Below are 15,713 nucleotides of genomic sequence, written 5' to 3'. Positions count from 1 at the left end.
CTAGGGTGGGGCTGGGATCAGCTTGAGATGCTACAGCCTGTGCTCTACCTTTTACATAGATCATCCTTTTTACCGTGGTACAATAGTCAGTGCCACTGGAATTACGCAATTCTGAAGCCGCAGCGATTCTCACATACTTGTGTTTTTTCTACATTTGCCACGTAGTCCATCATCTGCTGCATAATTTTCAGATTTTAACAAAAAAACTGTTTGTAGCTCAAATGATTCAAACGTTACAAAAAATATGGAGATTCTGGTTCCTGCGTACCTGAACACTTCGCAAAGGTTGACTGGTCATTTTTAAGTTGCTTAATGCTGTATTTAGGTGTTGAATTGTTACTAATAAGGTGAACTCTTTTTCCAGAAACTGTTACGAGGTGTTAAAATGTCAAAATAATGGGGTAATACGATCACAAAATGTGTCACATTATTCTGCATTCTTTGTCTTTTATTGCAGCATAATTTGGTCCACTACATTCCTGTGACCTGACTATAGTATCTGAAAATAATTGGAGTATTTAAAGGCTTCCCAAGTGAACTACGAGGACCTATAAGCATTGCCATTAAGTTACCTTTATTGGTCAGACTTCGCAGTGATTTAAGCTTTTGCTGCTGACAACTGTGTGACCTTTAGGTGACAAGTGTCAACCCTCGCAAAGCTTTCTTCAACGGTTTGTAAAACAAATACCCCTATAGTAATAACTCTGGTTTGCAGCAGTACAAAACAGGAAAAAAAATCTGGTAGTAAGACGTAGAAAAAAAAAAGAAAAATCTCCCATAAAAAGTTCTACGATGAACGGAGAGAATATAACCCTAGGCTACAGCTGAGAGCAAGTGCCTATAAATATTTGCCTTTAATATAATTATTATCTCCTGAAGCCTACATGTAAATCCTGTTCACATCAGCATGTCCTGTTACTCCAGTCACATGCCCTTCCCTCTGCCAGAAACAAATCAACAAGAATAAAGATACACTATAGAGGTTTTGCATTTAAGTCTACTTATTTGATACGTTTGATGCCAAAACATTTTAGTATTTAAATGCATAGTTGTCTAGCCATGTTTCTGCACATCTTGTAATTGAGCGCGTTTTGTTCCAGCATGCAATAGCTGCAGTAAAAGTATTTTCCAAAGTCAAATTGAGATTATGTGTGTTCATTTCCCACCACTAAACCAAAACAGTGGTTGTAGCTATTACAAAGGTTTTCACAACAGGCACACACTCGGAGGTCAAAACAAATTAACCCAAATGATAGTAATTTCTGGGCAGGCAAGCACATGTTTTTTCAACCTCCCCACAAAGGTTCTACTGTTGCGGATTATAAAGCATTTGGAGGCATGCAGTTAGTCATGCTTACCTGCTCCAAGCATTACAGAGGGATTACTGGTGTTGGTACAGCTGGTAATTGCAGCGATCACTACGGAGCCATGAGCAAGCTCGAAGTCTCTCCCATTATAGTTAAACTTCACACTGGCATTGTGATGTTCTGGGGCGATCTGGAATCCTTTAAACCCTTGCTAAGTAGGAGAAAGAGGAGATTAACTTTCGTTAGCACAAATGTTTATTAATGCATTAACAATACAGGGGATATTGCAGAGAAAACTCAACATTTCTACGTAAAATACAGAAAAGCAATAGTAACTAAACGGCATGGTTTGGACATTTTTCTTAAGGAGGAGAAGATCACAGTGTAAAAACAAACATTTGAAATGCAATCGGTCTTGCATTTGTGAAAGATAGAGCTATTGGCGTTGTAAATGACAATGTTTTTTACTTATGTATTTTTGTTTGCAGTGAAGTGGATAAATGTTGTTTGCAATGGTGGACCTCACCTTAACAATAAAATCAGTCTAAAACTCATAATGGTTTACGGCCAGACAAAAAACAAATCCAGATCTTATGTTGTTAATGTCATCAAGATCTGCTCTGTGCCCAGTCGCCCATACCGGAGGGTCTTATTTAATGAAGCTTTTAGCCGAAGCAGGCTGAGACGCATGAGGATGACTGTTTTCAGAAGAACTGTAGAGGCACTCTTCTATTTTGCCTAAAAATTGGGCAGTACACCCCTGAAAGAAATGGTAGCAACCTACAGGCATACAAGATTATAGCACCACTCAGAAGAATGAGACGGGAGCCTGAGAAGAAAACAAGTTACTTACCTGTAAATTTGGTTCCCCAGTTTTGGTAACTTTCATAGATTCCCATGCTTTGTATCATTCCCCATCGTCGGAATGGGAGCCTCTGTAGTATCACAATCATAGAAACAAAAGAGAAAAACTAGGCCTAGGCCTCATCTCCTTTTGTATCCTATCACCCTCTTTGTGAAAAAGAGACCAAACTTTTGTCAGGACCAATCAGAGCAGCCTCACCCCCTAGAACCTTACTGAGAGCTCAGAGCCTCAGATTTTCGTAGCCGTTGTGGAAACCGCCACTATCTCTGTCAAAAAACTGAGCTATCCCAGGGGAGGAGGGTGGGCTCATGGGAATCTATGAAAGTTACCAATACTGGGGAACCAAAGTTACAGGTAAGTAACTTGTTTTCTTACCCCAGTATTGGAACTTTCATAGATTCCCATGCTTTGTATCAGAGTAGCTAGCAGTAATAATCAAGACACATTTTGTAGATACATGGCATCACATAATCATAAAGCATATGAACTTATAGCATAGCAGACAAGAAAACAAAATGTGATCATCAGGATGGAGGGCTTGTAGGGAAAGCTCACCTCTCAATGGAACAGATTCCGCAGAACTGCTTGACCAACAGCCGCGTCGTCTCGTCCTGCAGACTCCAGGCAGTAGTGCTTCGTGAAGGTATGTGTACTGCTCCACGTTGCTGCCCTGCATATGTCCTTAATGGCGACTCCAGAGAAAAGAGCCACCGACGATGCCACAGACCTTGTGGAATGTGCACAGACTTTTCTGTCCAAAGGCTTGCCCTCCTCCTGACGGCAGAATTGAATCGCACTGGAGATCCAGCGGGAAATGCCACTCTTTGCCAAAGGAAACCCCTTCAGTGGTGCGCTGTAGGACACATACAATTGGGATGATTTCCGAAAGGGTTGTGTGCTCTCTAAGTAGAATTTTAAGCATCTTTGAACATCCAAAGAAGTAATGTGCGTTCCGCAGGCGTTGAAGGGCGCGGAAAGAAAGACTTTAAAATCAAAGGTTCATTCAAGTGGAACTCAGACGGCACCTTAGGAATAAATTTTGGATTGGTGCGAAGGATAAATACATCTTTTTTGAATTGCTGGAATGGATGCACTATGGAGAGGGCTTGAAGCTCACTCACTCTTCTCGCTGATGTTAGAGCTAAGAGGAGGGCAAGTTTCCAAGACAGGAATTTCAAGTCTGCCTTGTGCACCAGCTGAAACGGAGCTTTCATGAATTGAGCCAGGTAAAGATTGAGTTGCCAAACTGGTGGAGGAGGGTGAACTGGAGGGTACATTCGAAACAAGCCTTTTAAGAATTGTTTAACAATCCTAGAGGACCATAAGAAAGGGCCTGAAGAACTGCGCCTAAACCTTGATATGGCTGCAAGATGTACCTTAACAGATGAATGCGCCAACCCAGACTTTGCCAATGATTGTATATATGGCAAAAGCTGATGAGGCAGAGATTTGTACGGATGGAGATCTTGTCTCTGACACCACAGGCAGAACCTCTTCCATTTTGCCTTGTAAGTTTTATTAGTGCTCGGTGCTCGAGCTTGGGACAAAACTTCACTACATTCTCGGGAGAGATTCAGATGACGGAACTCTCTGTGTTCAGGAGCCACGCTGTCAAGTGCAGTGATTTCGGATCCGGATGGTAAACTTGTCCTTTATTCCTCGACAATAGGGAAGGAATTGGTCGCAAGCGAATCAGATGAGCTTGGGAGAGTAGAAGGAGTTCTGTGTACCAAAATTGCCAGGGCCAAGCTGGTGCAATGAGAATCATCTTGCATGGTTCCGCTTTCATTTTCCTGAGTATTCGAGGAATGTGGGGAATTGGCGGAAAAGCGTAAAAGAATGCGCTGTACCAGGCCGTCGAAAGGGCGTTCCCCAGAGATTCCTGATGGTGAACCTTGCTTGCGTAAAACCAGCATTTGGCGTTCACCGGAGAGGCAAAAAGGTCGATGGTTGGTGTCCCCCAGACCGAGAACACACTCTCCAGAATGGACTGATTAAACTCCCATTCGTGATTCACCTCTGTCTGGCGACTCAGGGCATCCGCCTTGACATTGAGCGAGCCTGCCAGATGTTCGGCTCTCAAGTTGATGTTGTGTAGAATCGCGTAATCCCAGATCCTCAGAGTTTCTTTGGACAGAGTTTGCGATCTCGTTCCTCCTTGCTTGTTGATGTAGTGCATGGCCGTCGTATTGTCCGTACGGACCAGCACTGTATGATTTCGGACTCTGGGAAGGAAAGCCTGCAAAGCCAAACGAATGGCCGCTAGCTCCCAAAAATGTATATGGCACTGACGCTGTTCTGGGCTCCACTGCCCGCTGACTTGAAGCTCTCGGAGCACCGCTCCCCAGCCTTCCAAAGAGGCATCCGTTGTCATGATCAGAGGAGATGGTGAAACTCTGAACGTCAGACCTTGTGCGATATTGTCCTGCACTAGCCACCATTCGCATGCCTTTCTCATTTCTGGTGTCACCAACACCTTGTCGTTGAATGATCCCTCTGCCTGGCACCATTGTTTGTCTAGCTCTTCCTGCAGAGGACGCATTCGAAGCCTGCAATGAGGTATTAATGGTACGCAGGATGACATCGACCCGAGCAGGGACTTGTATTGCCGGACTGAAATGCATTTCTTGTGGACCAGTTGGCGAGCCAATATGATCAACTTGTGTTGACGTTCTTCTGAAGGACGATCTGTGCATTGCGTCGTGTTTAAAATGGCCCCAAGGAACCTTGTGGATCTGGAGGGCTGTAGAGCTGACTTTTGTGTTTGTTCAATTGAAGGCCCAGGTGACTGAACAACTGAATGCAAGCCGAAACAGCTTGAGAGGTTTCCTTGAAAGATGGAGCCTTGACGAGCCAGTCGTCCAAATAAGAGAAAACCTCCAGGGATTGTTTCCGTAGAAATTGTCTGTGAGCTGGGTGTATTGGAATGTGGAAATACGCATCTTCTAAATCCAGAGACGCCAAATAGTCGCCTGGGTTCAAAAGAGGAAGAATTTCTTGCAGAGCGACCATCCTGAAAGAGAGTTTGATGAGATAAGTGTTGAGCTCTCGTAGGTCTAGTATGGGGTGCCGTCTTCCGAACCAGGAATAACCTGGAATAAAAACCTCTGCCCCTCTGAGAGAGAGGTACCGGCTCTATTGCCCCTTTGAGGAACAATTGGTGTGCTTTGAGGTGGAGCAGTCCCAGATGTTTTGTGCGGGTGGCGCCCGGAGCTCTCGTTGGAGGAAGGTCTTGGAACTCCAACGTATGGCCACTCTGAAAAATATTCAGGACCCACTGGTCCGATGTTATACACTTCCAGCTGTTCAGGCAAAATGATATCCTGCCCCCCACTGATGTGACTGGGAGAGAAGGAACAGTAGGTAGAGCCAGGAGGCCGCTATTGTCTCTTGGTGTTGTCGCGTCCCTGACGGTTCGGACGTCCTCGCGGAGGTTGGTGAGAGTAAGATGCCGATTGTCCCTACCTTTGATTTGAATATTGAGTCTTATAAGACTGCGAAGACTGAGAGGAATATCTCTGTTGGGTGTTGCCTCTATATGAAGAGAAACCTCTGCCACGAGCGCCTTTAAATGGGACCTTACGGGAGTGGAGTGATCCCAAAGACTTTGCTGTGTCCGTATCCTTTTTTAGGTCTCGCCTGGAATTAGCATCCGAAGGATGCGTCCAGGCTGGAGACTTATAGCTGCCTGACTCGGGGGAATGAAGGACAAGAAAGTGCCACGCGCTTTTCTTGTGCTGCATTTGACTGCGTGCACGCGCACCCACACTCACGCATGCGCACATACACAGCCACACGCATACACAGCCACATGCATATACAGGCACACCCCCCCCCCCCGTCGCCGCCGCACCTACACACACTAGCGCACCTACACGCACAGAGACCCCACCACACACACACCAGCACACCTACACACACATACAAAGACCCCCCTCCCCCCGCCGCCATCACACACACACACACACACACACACACACACACACACACACACACACACGGAGTCCCTCGTCGGACGCCGCCCCGCAGGCCAGAACACAGCACTAGGAGCCCGGGACTTCCGCGCCACATTACCTCGTTCTAGGAAAGGTGGCAACCCAACCCTACTTTTTCAATTCACATCCTCGAAGCGCATTCCAAGTTTCCTCCAGTTTATGTCGCTTGGCAGCAGATAGTCATGTCTCTCACTCCTTTCATCCTTTATGTCGATGTCCGTTCTCTTCCCGGTGAAGCAAGAGCATGAGTTCCAAGCCTCGATGTGACAATTTTAACTGCGTAGTAAGAAACGGATCTTTGATTGGACGAGAGCAAGAAGGGGCTGGGCTTAGGTATCAGCCGGTTCGGTTCAACGTACCCGGGATCCAGAGAAAAGCAGGATGGCAGAGTGGGGTAGAGGTAAGGAAAATAGTTCGCGAAATCGTGGAAAAACTTTTCTATGGTGCGTTTTAAAGTACAAAGAAAGGAGAGGGAATATCTGTGGGAGAGTGCGGTGTTCGAGGCATGAAAGGAATGGAGGAGGATGAAATCATTAGAGGGCTGAGGTTTGTTTGCTGAAGTGCCCGGTCAGTTTCATCGCCGAATAGGCAATATAAAAACACCCCAAATCCCAGTCACTAAAGGTTGATACGAGTCGGACTAGGAAACCTTCACGCATTATATAGGTTGGCGATTAAAGAACCTGCCTTTATTATTTCACTGTGTGATGATAAATAAAATAGTGGTGTCTGTTTGGGTCGGAAGGGGGTAGATGCAGAAGGTGGGCACTCTGTGTGGGGCTGCCACCGCATAAAGTGGGCTGCATTGTCTGTGTCTGAGGGATTGACATCCAGTGGCCACTATATAGTGCAGTTGCCTTGGAAGGGTACTCTCTTGGTCTGCCACCCCTGTTGTGGTTTAGTTGGAAATTGTAACTTGGTGACAAGTTTTTTTAACCCCAGCATTCTCATTTGGCCAAATAGTGTGCATTGTGGATTATTGTGTGGTTAAAATAACGGATTTGGTTTTATGTGGCGAGGAAGGGCAGTGCCCATCCTCATAGCCTAGTCACTAAAATATAACATGATGGTAAAGGGATCGCCTTTGGAGCGAGCAGTGCTGTGCCTCTTATTTTAAACTGTTCATTCTAGTCAAACTCTCCTTTTACCTCTGTTCACTAATCATATGTGAAGTGTAGACAGATGTGAGACCGTGGATAGATGGGATAGTGATTAAATGCTGGGCTATGATGAAATAGGAGAGTGAACAAATGCAAGTTTTTTTCATGAGATGTGACCGTGATAATTTGCAAGGGAGCGGAGAAATTATGAGGAGTCTGAGCAATGCTAGGGCAGTAGAGAAAAGTGGCAGTTAAGAGTTGCAGGGACTGGGTAGTGGTGGGATAGTGAATAGTTGCAGAGGATGTAGCAAGATGTAACATAAGGGTGTTTTGGAGAGGAAGTAAATAAGAGATTCTGGATTTTTACAGTGATGGTGAAGTAAAGGGAGACTCTACCGTACTTCATAATTGCTGTGGCGTTTTGTGCAATAAGGGTTTGACACTTTGTGATGTTTTCATGATTGACTTCAAGCATTCATATTCTACTCACAATATCACTACCCCTAATCCCCTCCCCCCCCCGCAACCAAAAACATTTTCCTTACATTACATTACCAAAGGACCTCATGTCACAAAAGATACAATTGTCTAATCGGGAGCTTTCCTTTTATAAATATTTTTAATCCGGTAGTATTGTCCAGTTGTGGGCATTCATGGGAATCAAAACCAAAAGTATCACAATGCATTATGTTGTAAAATAAAAACCCAGGACTGGAGCATTGTGCCCTTGGTGCAAGGAGTCATCTGGTCACCTCTTCATGTGCCAGCATGTAAACTGCTGTGTGTACATACACATATATATTTCTGTGTGTAGAAATATCTGTGTTTGTTTGTATTAACTCACAAAATTCATGATTCAGATTCAATTTGTTCGTTGCCCTACCAAATGTATCTGTGGCCCTTTGTGTGCCATATAAAAATCAGGACTAAAGGTGCCACTGGTGATGCATTCATGTTGTATATATGATGTCTGATTAAAAAGGAAATGCTGTAAATAACCAAGCTTTGGTAGCATTGTTAATAAGTATATGATTAGGCTTGCTAATGTGGCGTGTATTTGTTGACTGTTGGCAGTAGAATTATATCTATTCTATTCGATCTGCATTTGTTTTTAGGCCTCTTGTACTGTCTCTTCGAGACATGGTGTATTCCGGTATGGACTATAAGCTCCGCCCATCTTTTCAATTTCAAGTTATTGTCCTTTGCAAATGGTGGCTTATGATTCGTCAATAGGCTTAGTAGTACTTTCTTAGTACCTCCTTTTCGCCTGTTCTAACCTCCCATGAGGTCTGCCCCGTTACATGTGTTGTTACTCTGGATGTTTTAATTACAGTCTATGAGCACTGTTTTCTTATGAGTTTATCCTGCCTGCTGTTGCAGGCAGGTCACACCCTCCCACAACTGCTTTGTTTAACCAGCGTGGCAGGCCTGTGAAATTTGTGCACAACTGACAAAACAATTCAGTTATTTCTGTAATTACTCCAATGCACCACTTAGCCTGAAGATTCAATAAATTAAAATAATGGAGTTGGACTCTACTTCGATGTTTAGCAAAAACCACTGTGGCGATATGACCATCCCTGTCATTATGCAAAAGAGGGGTAACTTTCAGGCCCTTTTCTACAGGCAAATCTCGCCACTCCAAAAAGAGACCTGGAATAGCTGCTGCAGAGTTGAAGGTCTGTTTTCTCTAAATTAGTCATTTGACAGTAACATTACAGCTTTCGGTACAGGTTTAAAGATTATTTGCAAACATGTAAACCTCTCATGTCCTGCAGTAATATTTCATGCTACAACAGCGTAGTTCAACGTGCTCAAGGAAATCAAGTTAGTGCTTATTTGGAAATATGGGCAGTGCGGGAGGCAGGCTAGTAAGCACCTTTTGAAATTTACCTCTCATTTACAGTAAAAAGGTACTGTCTGGTGCTCCCTCTTGTTAGGTCGAGCATTCGAGACCTCTTGTATATACTTTAGCATATACTTACTTGAATGTGGACACGAGTCGGACGCGCGCTTTTTCAGTGTCAGATTTGTCCTTGTGAGCGCGCTTTTGCTGCTGGCTGTTTGCTGTGAATGTGTGCGAGCGCTTTCGGTTATGTCCTTTCCCTCACTCGTAGCTGTTAAAACACTCTGCCCCTGGCCCACATCAACCACATTGTTTTAGTAATCGCTGATGTTGCTCCAGACGTACTTCAAAGACCCTCTTCTGTATTTGGGCATTCTTCCCCGTGGTTACCGACTCTTGTTCCCCCAACCCGTTATTTCTCCCTCGCCCATTATTATTAACGCCTCCCAGCCTACTGCTACCTCCTTCACTTCACTGTGCGCCCCCAGTCCTTTTGTCCTCGGACCCCTCTCATACTGTTGCCACCTGACAATCAGGCAGTAGGACAAGTCCCGCCGGCTCTGCCCCTTCGCTTTCAGACCATGGTCGCTTACCTCCCCCGCAGGCTGAGCTCCGGCTTTCCGGTTCCGAGAGCTGCTCCTCGGCCCCAAGTCCCGGTGAGTCGCGGCCCCTTTAGGGCTGGGCCACCGCGGCCTGGAACAATATTGCTTTCCTTTCCAAATATTTTGTGATACAAAGGTAAAGTGCCAGGCAGTATATTTTTTAACTCGTTTTTCTCGCTGTACGTTCGTTTCCTTTTGTGTCTATCCTGCTTTCATGATGCAGCACTCGAAAGTCCCTTAGGGTATATTCACGCTACACAAAATGAATAAGCTAATAAAATAGAATCATGTTCTATTATTGTGACCAGAAAAACAGGACGCTTCAGTATATTCGTAAATCATGTAAGGAAGAAGCTGTCTGCACGCCACTGCAGACTACCTACTAACTAAAATTCTTAGCTATGTACGAAGTTTGAATCAGCAACTACATCAGATACAAATAGGAATAAACCGATCACGAGGGGTAGCAACTTTCTTTCACGCCTTTTATATCTTGCATTTACAACGTGGAAGTAACGCCACCTTGTGGAAAGTACTAAAATGTGTAGAAAGGAGACAACAGAAGAATGGATGTGTAGAAAGGAGACAACAGAAGAATGGACTTCTTGGGGGTGTTTGTCCGGCAAAATGTTGACCTCTGGTCAGTGAAAAACCGTTGACGAGTTCCCCACTGCATGTGCCTTTCCCTGAAACACGAAAACTGTTTTTTGCTGAAGGCTTGGTATATTTGACATCTCTATAAGTCCGCTTGAATGTGCTTATAAATAGTGCAGGCTGTTTAAATGGTGACTATCGTCCGTGTATTTATTTGGGAAGTCTGTCCCTCACATTTGGAGGTAACCCAGCAACATGACGTTAAGAACTGTCATGCAGTTGGAGTCAGATTTAATTTTCATTATTCATGTTTCAAATGTGACTTATGACTTGCCATGTTTTCTTTCTTTTTCGTAATTGGTCTGTGCTGGTGGCCTTCGCTGTTCCTTGTTTTTTATAGTCATTAATTTGCGGTAGCAGGACAAAGACACCCCATGCCATTGCTTACATCTACAAATAGATGTATTTCGCCCCCATCCTTACCACACAAACCTTGTCTTGCTTGATTCACGTGGCTCTTCTTTATAGGACTGGAAGTCTAACAGGAACTATCAGTAATGTATTAAAACGGCCTGCGTGGCATCAAGGGGTCTTCTCACAGTACCAGTACTCAGCGAAACACACTTTAATAACCGAGGAAAGATGTTATTCCTTTATCTCATCAGGCTTGTGAAACAGCCCTCCTCCCTCCCGGGGTGCTGTTCTGAATTAAGACACGCACTCTGTTGTCAGACATTCCTTTCAGGTTAGAGGCGTTGTTCGGGATAAGAATCTCAACCTACTCAAATCTATCACCCTCACTCTATCTATCTATCGCCCTCACTCTATCGCCCTCACTCTATCGCCCTCACTCTATCGCCCTCACTCTATCGCCCTCACTCTATCGCCCTCACTCTATCGCCCTCACTCTATCGCCCTCACTCTATCTCCCTCACTCTATCTCCCTCACTCTATCTCCCTCACTCTATCTCCCTCACTCTATCTCCCTCACTCTATCTCCCTCACTCTATCTATCGACCTCACTATATCCATCACATCACCACAGCATAACTCAGCACCACCACAGCATCACTCAGGAGCACATTATGTGCTACAAAAGCATCACTGAAGCCACAGCATCACTCGTCGCTACCACAACATTACTCCGTGCCACCACAGCATCAATCTGTGCAACCATTCAACAACAACTAGTTCAAATATGTTCTCTCAATGTTTCAAGCTTTATTACAAATGTCACAAAAAGTTGTTAATATTTCACTTCTTTTCTTGGATTTTTGTCACAATAAAATACACTGAACATAATCTTCACAAAAGTTATTTACAAAAGTTTAAGCTATTGCCATTATAAATTACAATAACTTTTATTTAAGTATTAATTATAAAAAAAATTACAAGCCATTGTTATTTGTAATATCAATACATCCAAGTCACGTAAATAGAACACATATTGCATTACAAATGCTATAGGTGTCACATTTGCGAAAGTTAAAACTATTGGCATTTTAAATAAAGCTATTAATTTCGCTATTTTCAAAACCAACACAAATAAATAATTTGTCATTTACAATACCAATAGCTCAAACTGTCCTAATGTGAGACCTATTGCATTGCAAATGCTTGTTATATTCTGCAGGGCATCATCAACGTGCTTAGCGAAAAGCATCTCTCCATCAAATGGGAGGTCCAGGATCTTATTTTGGACCACCTGACGAAACAAGGTGGCTCTCAACCAACCTTGGCGACGAAGCACAGCTGACCCTGCCAATGCTTCAAAAGCCGTGGCCGCTATGTCCATAGCACAGTCAATAACTTCAGAGGATGATTTTTTTCCCTCCATCAGAACCCTCTTTGCCTCTTCTCTCGTGGAGTCAGGCAGTTGTTCCACAAACGGCTCCATGTCACACCACATCTGGCAATCGTATCTGCCTAGAATGTCGAGATCATTCGCTGCACGAACCAGTAAGCTGGCCATGGAAGAAAACCTCTTCCCCACTTTATCCAGGCGCCTACCGTCCTTGTCCGGAAGCGTAGTCAAAGATGTTGATGGGTTCTTGGACTTGCTTTGAGCAGCCTGTGATATCACCGAATCAGGCTTCGGCTGCCCAAGAAGACAAGATGGACTGCCATCTGGAGCCTTATACTTCTTTTCCAACCTGGGGCGAACTGGAATCACCGTGGCTGGATTTTGCATTATTTTCATACCTTCCTCCCACACATGCTCAATAATCGGAATGGATTTGACCGATCTTCTGTTCTGATCTTTAAAGTCATACAGGAAGCTTTCAGACTCTTCCTTCGAAATTGGTAGTCCAAACCTCTTTGCAGCTCTCTCCATTAGGTTATGGAACCCCCCTATATCAACGGAGGGGAAATAGAATTATCCCGACCAGTGGCGTCTGGATCTTGCTTCGAAGTCTTGATCGAAGTCTGGGTCCTGCATTGGATCAGTCAAGGGATCCACCTGTACCTCATCATTCGAAGAGGTATCCTGCTGAATAGGAGAGGAAGGTCCTGGATCCGGTGTCCGGGAAAGGACTCTAGGAATGACCGTTGGTGGTGTGAGAGACACCACTTGTGAGGGAGAAAGTTCGACAACTGGTTGCGCTTGCGGCAACGCTTGAGGTGGAGGTTGCGTAGACTGCTTTGACTGTTCCGAAGAAAACCTGTTCCTACAGTCCTGCAGCATCAACTGCAGGTCAGAAATTAAAGAGGCGGGCATAGCCACAATGTCCTGTCCTAATCCAGGTGGACGTAGTCCTTGTGGAACATATTGATGCATTTGTTGGTCACTTTGCTCATAGTATTCCTCAGTGTCAGTCCCTTGTAATTTTACATTTAAGTCTGAGGGACTGTAGACATCCCCAAAACGGCCCTCATTTTCCTCATCCTCCTCCGAATCGTCATCCAGAAGCATTGTCGGCAGATGTTCCGAAACTCGTCGAGGAGACGTCATCTCAGGTGTAATTTTCATCCTTTGCAGAGGAATTTGCAATTTTTTACCAGTCGACGGAGCCGTCGTCGACGGTGTGGAGATAGTCGACGGTATTGTCGACAGAGTCGTCGACGGCATAGAAGACCTCGTCGACGGAGTCTTGGTCGTCGACGGGATGATAGTCGACGGTCTCGTAGACGAACTCGTCGTCATCATCATTGCCGTCGTCGGAGACGTTGTCGACGTAGTTTGTCGTAGACGATGCCGTCGACAGGAGCTTACCAGAAACCTAGTCGACGTTGAAGAGGTTATCGTCGACGAACCAGCAACCTTGAACGGCGACGAAGTCGTCGACGCTGAAACCGCTACCGATGACGAGCCAGTCGACGGAGCCAAGGAAGCAGCGGGCAGTTTCACAGAAGTAATCGTCGTCGACGTACCTGATGTTTTTGTCGTCGACGGACGCTGTTTTTTCTCAGGCACGGATCCTGGAGTGCCAGTAGTGTGTTTGTCACTAGTCTTTTCCTTTTTGGACAGAGGAGAAGAGATATAAACCTCTTTTTTGTCCTTAGAGGCTGTAAGTAGTCCAGCAGCCTGTCCCTGCCTCTCCTTTTCACTTCTGTGAGGAGATTTAAGGGGACTAGCCCTCCCAGACCGGTCAGAGATCTTATGAGGAGCCTTAGAAGGGGGCTCAGCTGAAGAAGAACCTGGAGACCTACCCCTCTTCTTGGATCTGTGAGAGGAAGCCAGAGATGTTGAATCCTCTTCATCTGATGAGAGAACATCCTTCAGAGTCTTCATTTTTTGAAGCCAGGTCAAAAGCCGTCCCTCTCTGTCATTAAGTGTCTTAGTAGAGAAGGTTCCACAAATCTTGCAGTCTGTGGCCAGGGTATAAGCAGTAGATACAGCTTTCATGCTTATCTTCCACAAAAAGACGCTTTTTTCCACAAGACGCACAGGACCTGAATAAGGCCTTCTCCTTGTCAGACATGTCCTGATTGAAGTTGAAAAACTTGAAGAAATAACAGTTAGAATGAGAGAAACTGAGCAGAGCTCAGTGGAGACTCCCTAGCACAACGTGCAGTAGAAAAATCTGAGGCTCTGAGCTCTCTCAGGAAGGTTCTAGGGGGTGAGGCTGCTCTGATTGGTCCTGACAAAAGTTTGGTCTCTTTTACACAAAGAGTGTGATAGGATACAAAAGGAGATGAGGCCAAGGCCTATTTTTTCTCTTTTGTTTCTATGATTGTGATACTACCGAGGCTCCCATTCCGACGACGGGGAATGGTACAAAGCATGGGAGTCTATGAAAGTTGCAATACTGGGGCAAGACTCATAGCAGTCCCTAAGAGCACTTCTACCTATTCGTGTCACTTAGAAATGGAGATGGATTATACAATTTACATCATCAAGTCCATCCCATTCTTTTATTGCTATCCAGTTGGACACAAAAAACGGACCAACTTTTAACCAACTGGTACTCACAGACTGCATGAGGTTAGATAACACTATAAAGATTTCACCGCTGGCCTATATAAGGAATCTTTTCCACAGTTTGAATATGCTGGAATTGGCCTGCAGCCCGGAGGCTTTGTCTCCTCTTGCAAAACCACATTAAAGACATGTTTTTTAGCCATGTGCCAAACCAACATACAACATTTGGGGCTTCTGAAATATACTGTGATGAACCACATGTTAATCACTACAAGACTTGGCATAGAACCTTATCTTATCTGAGTGTTGATCAGCCAACATAGATATGTATTGACACTATTAAGGCTGAATACTGTGCACTACATGGTAGCCTTTCCTGAGCACGGTTCTTATAATTAATATTTACCCGTGTGTGCTTGCAACTTCTGCTCTCTACAGACTAAGATTTATTTTTATTGCAATTTAAATGTGACTATTTTGATCCCAACTATGAGACGGGCCAATTTCAGGCATTGCAGGAAAACCATGCTTTTTATTCAATCTTTAACTTCGATTTATGTTTGTTGGGTGGCAGTCACATTTATACAGCATGCTATCAAAATGATAAATGCTTTATGACTGAGCAATTGTTGGTTATGTTTGGTCTGTTTTTATCTATTATTGTATCATTTATCAAATATATTTATATGGGAAAGATTTAATTTTGGTTTGTTAAAATGGTTAGGAGACCATGTAATGTTGTTTACCTCTTATTCTTTGTTCACCATGCGATGGAATGGTATGTGATGCTAGAGAGCATGCCTGTATTACTTTTATTTTGTAACTTCTATGGTTACATTATTAACCAAATAAATAATATTTTAAGATTTAGTTACTCGCTCAAAGTTGGTATTAACAATACCATAGGCAAACGATCCACTGGGAGGACATACATGAAAAGTCAGAGACTGCAGAGCTTTCCTAACAAGTAACGTGAGGCAATACTCAAAACAGACCAGAAATACCACCTAGGTTACCCACGAATTCTGGTAGTCACATAAG

General features: G+C 44.3%; 1 protein-coding gene across 5 annotated transcripts in view; it reads right to left on the bottom strand.

Moving 5' to 3' along the window:
* The window catches only part of ACO1 (aconitase 1), a 533,052-nt gene that overhangs the window by 211,619 nt on the left and 305,720 nt on the right, over window positions 1-15,713 (bottom strand). For all 5 annotated transcript variants that reach the window (XM_086961481.1, XM_086961482.1, XM_086961478.1 and 2 more), the window contains exon 11: window positions 1,359-1,518. In XM_086961481.1, coding sequence (XP_086817607.1) covers window positions 1,359-1,518 — 160 coding nt within the window. The remainder of the gene's footprint in view (window positions 1-1,358; window positions 1,519-15,713) is intronic.

This window comes from Lissotriton vulgaris, chromosome 3_1, assembly GCF_964263255.1.
Source record: "Lissotriton vulgaris chromosome 3_1, aLisVul1.2, whole genome shotgun sequence".
In the NCBI taxonomy this organism is placed as follows: domain Eukaryota; kingdom Metazoa; phylum Chordata; class Amphibia; order Caudata; family Salamandridae; genus Lissotriton; species Lissotriton vulgaris.
The sequence above is the reverse complement of the archived record's forward strand: the minus strand, read 5'-3'. Positions and strand labels throughout refer to the sequence as shown.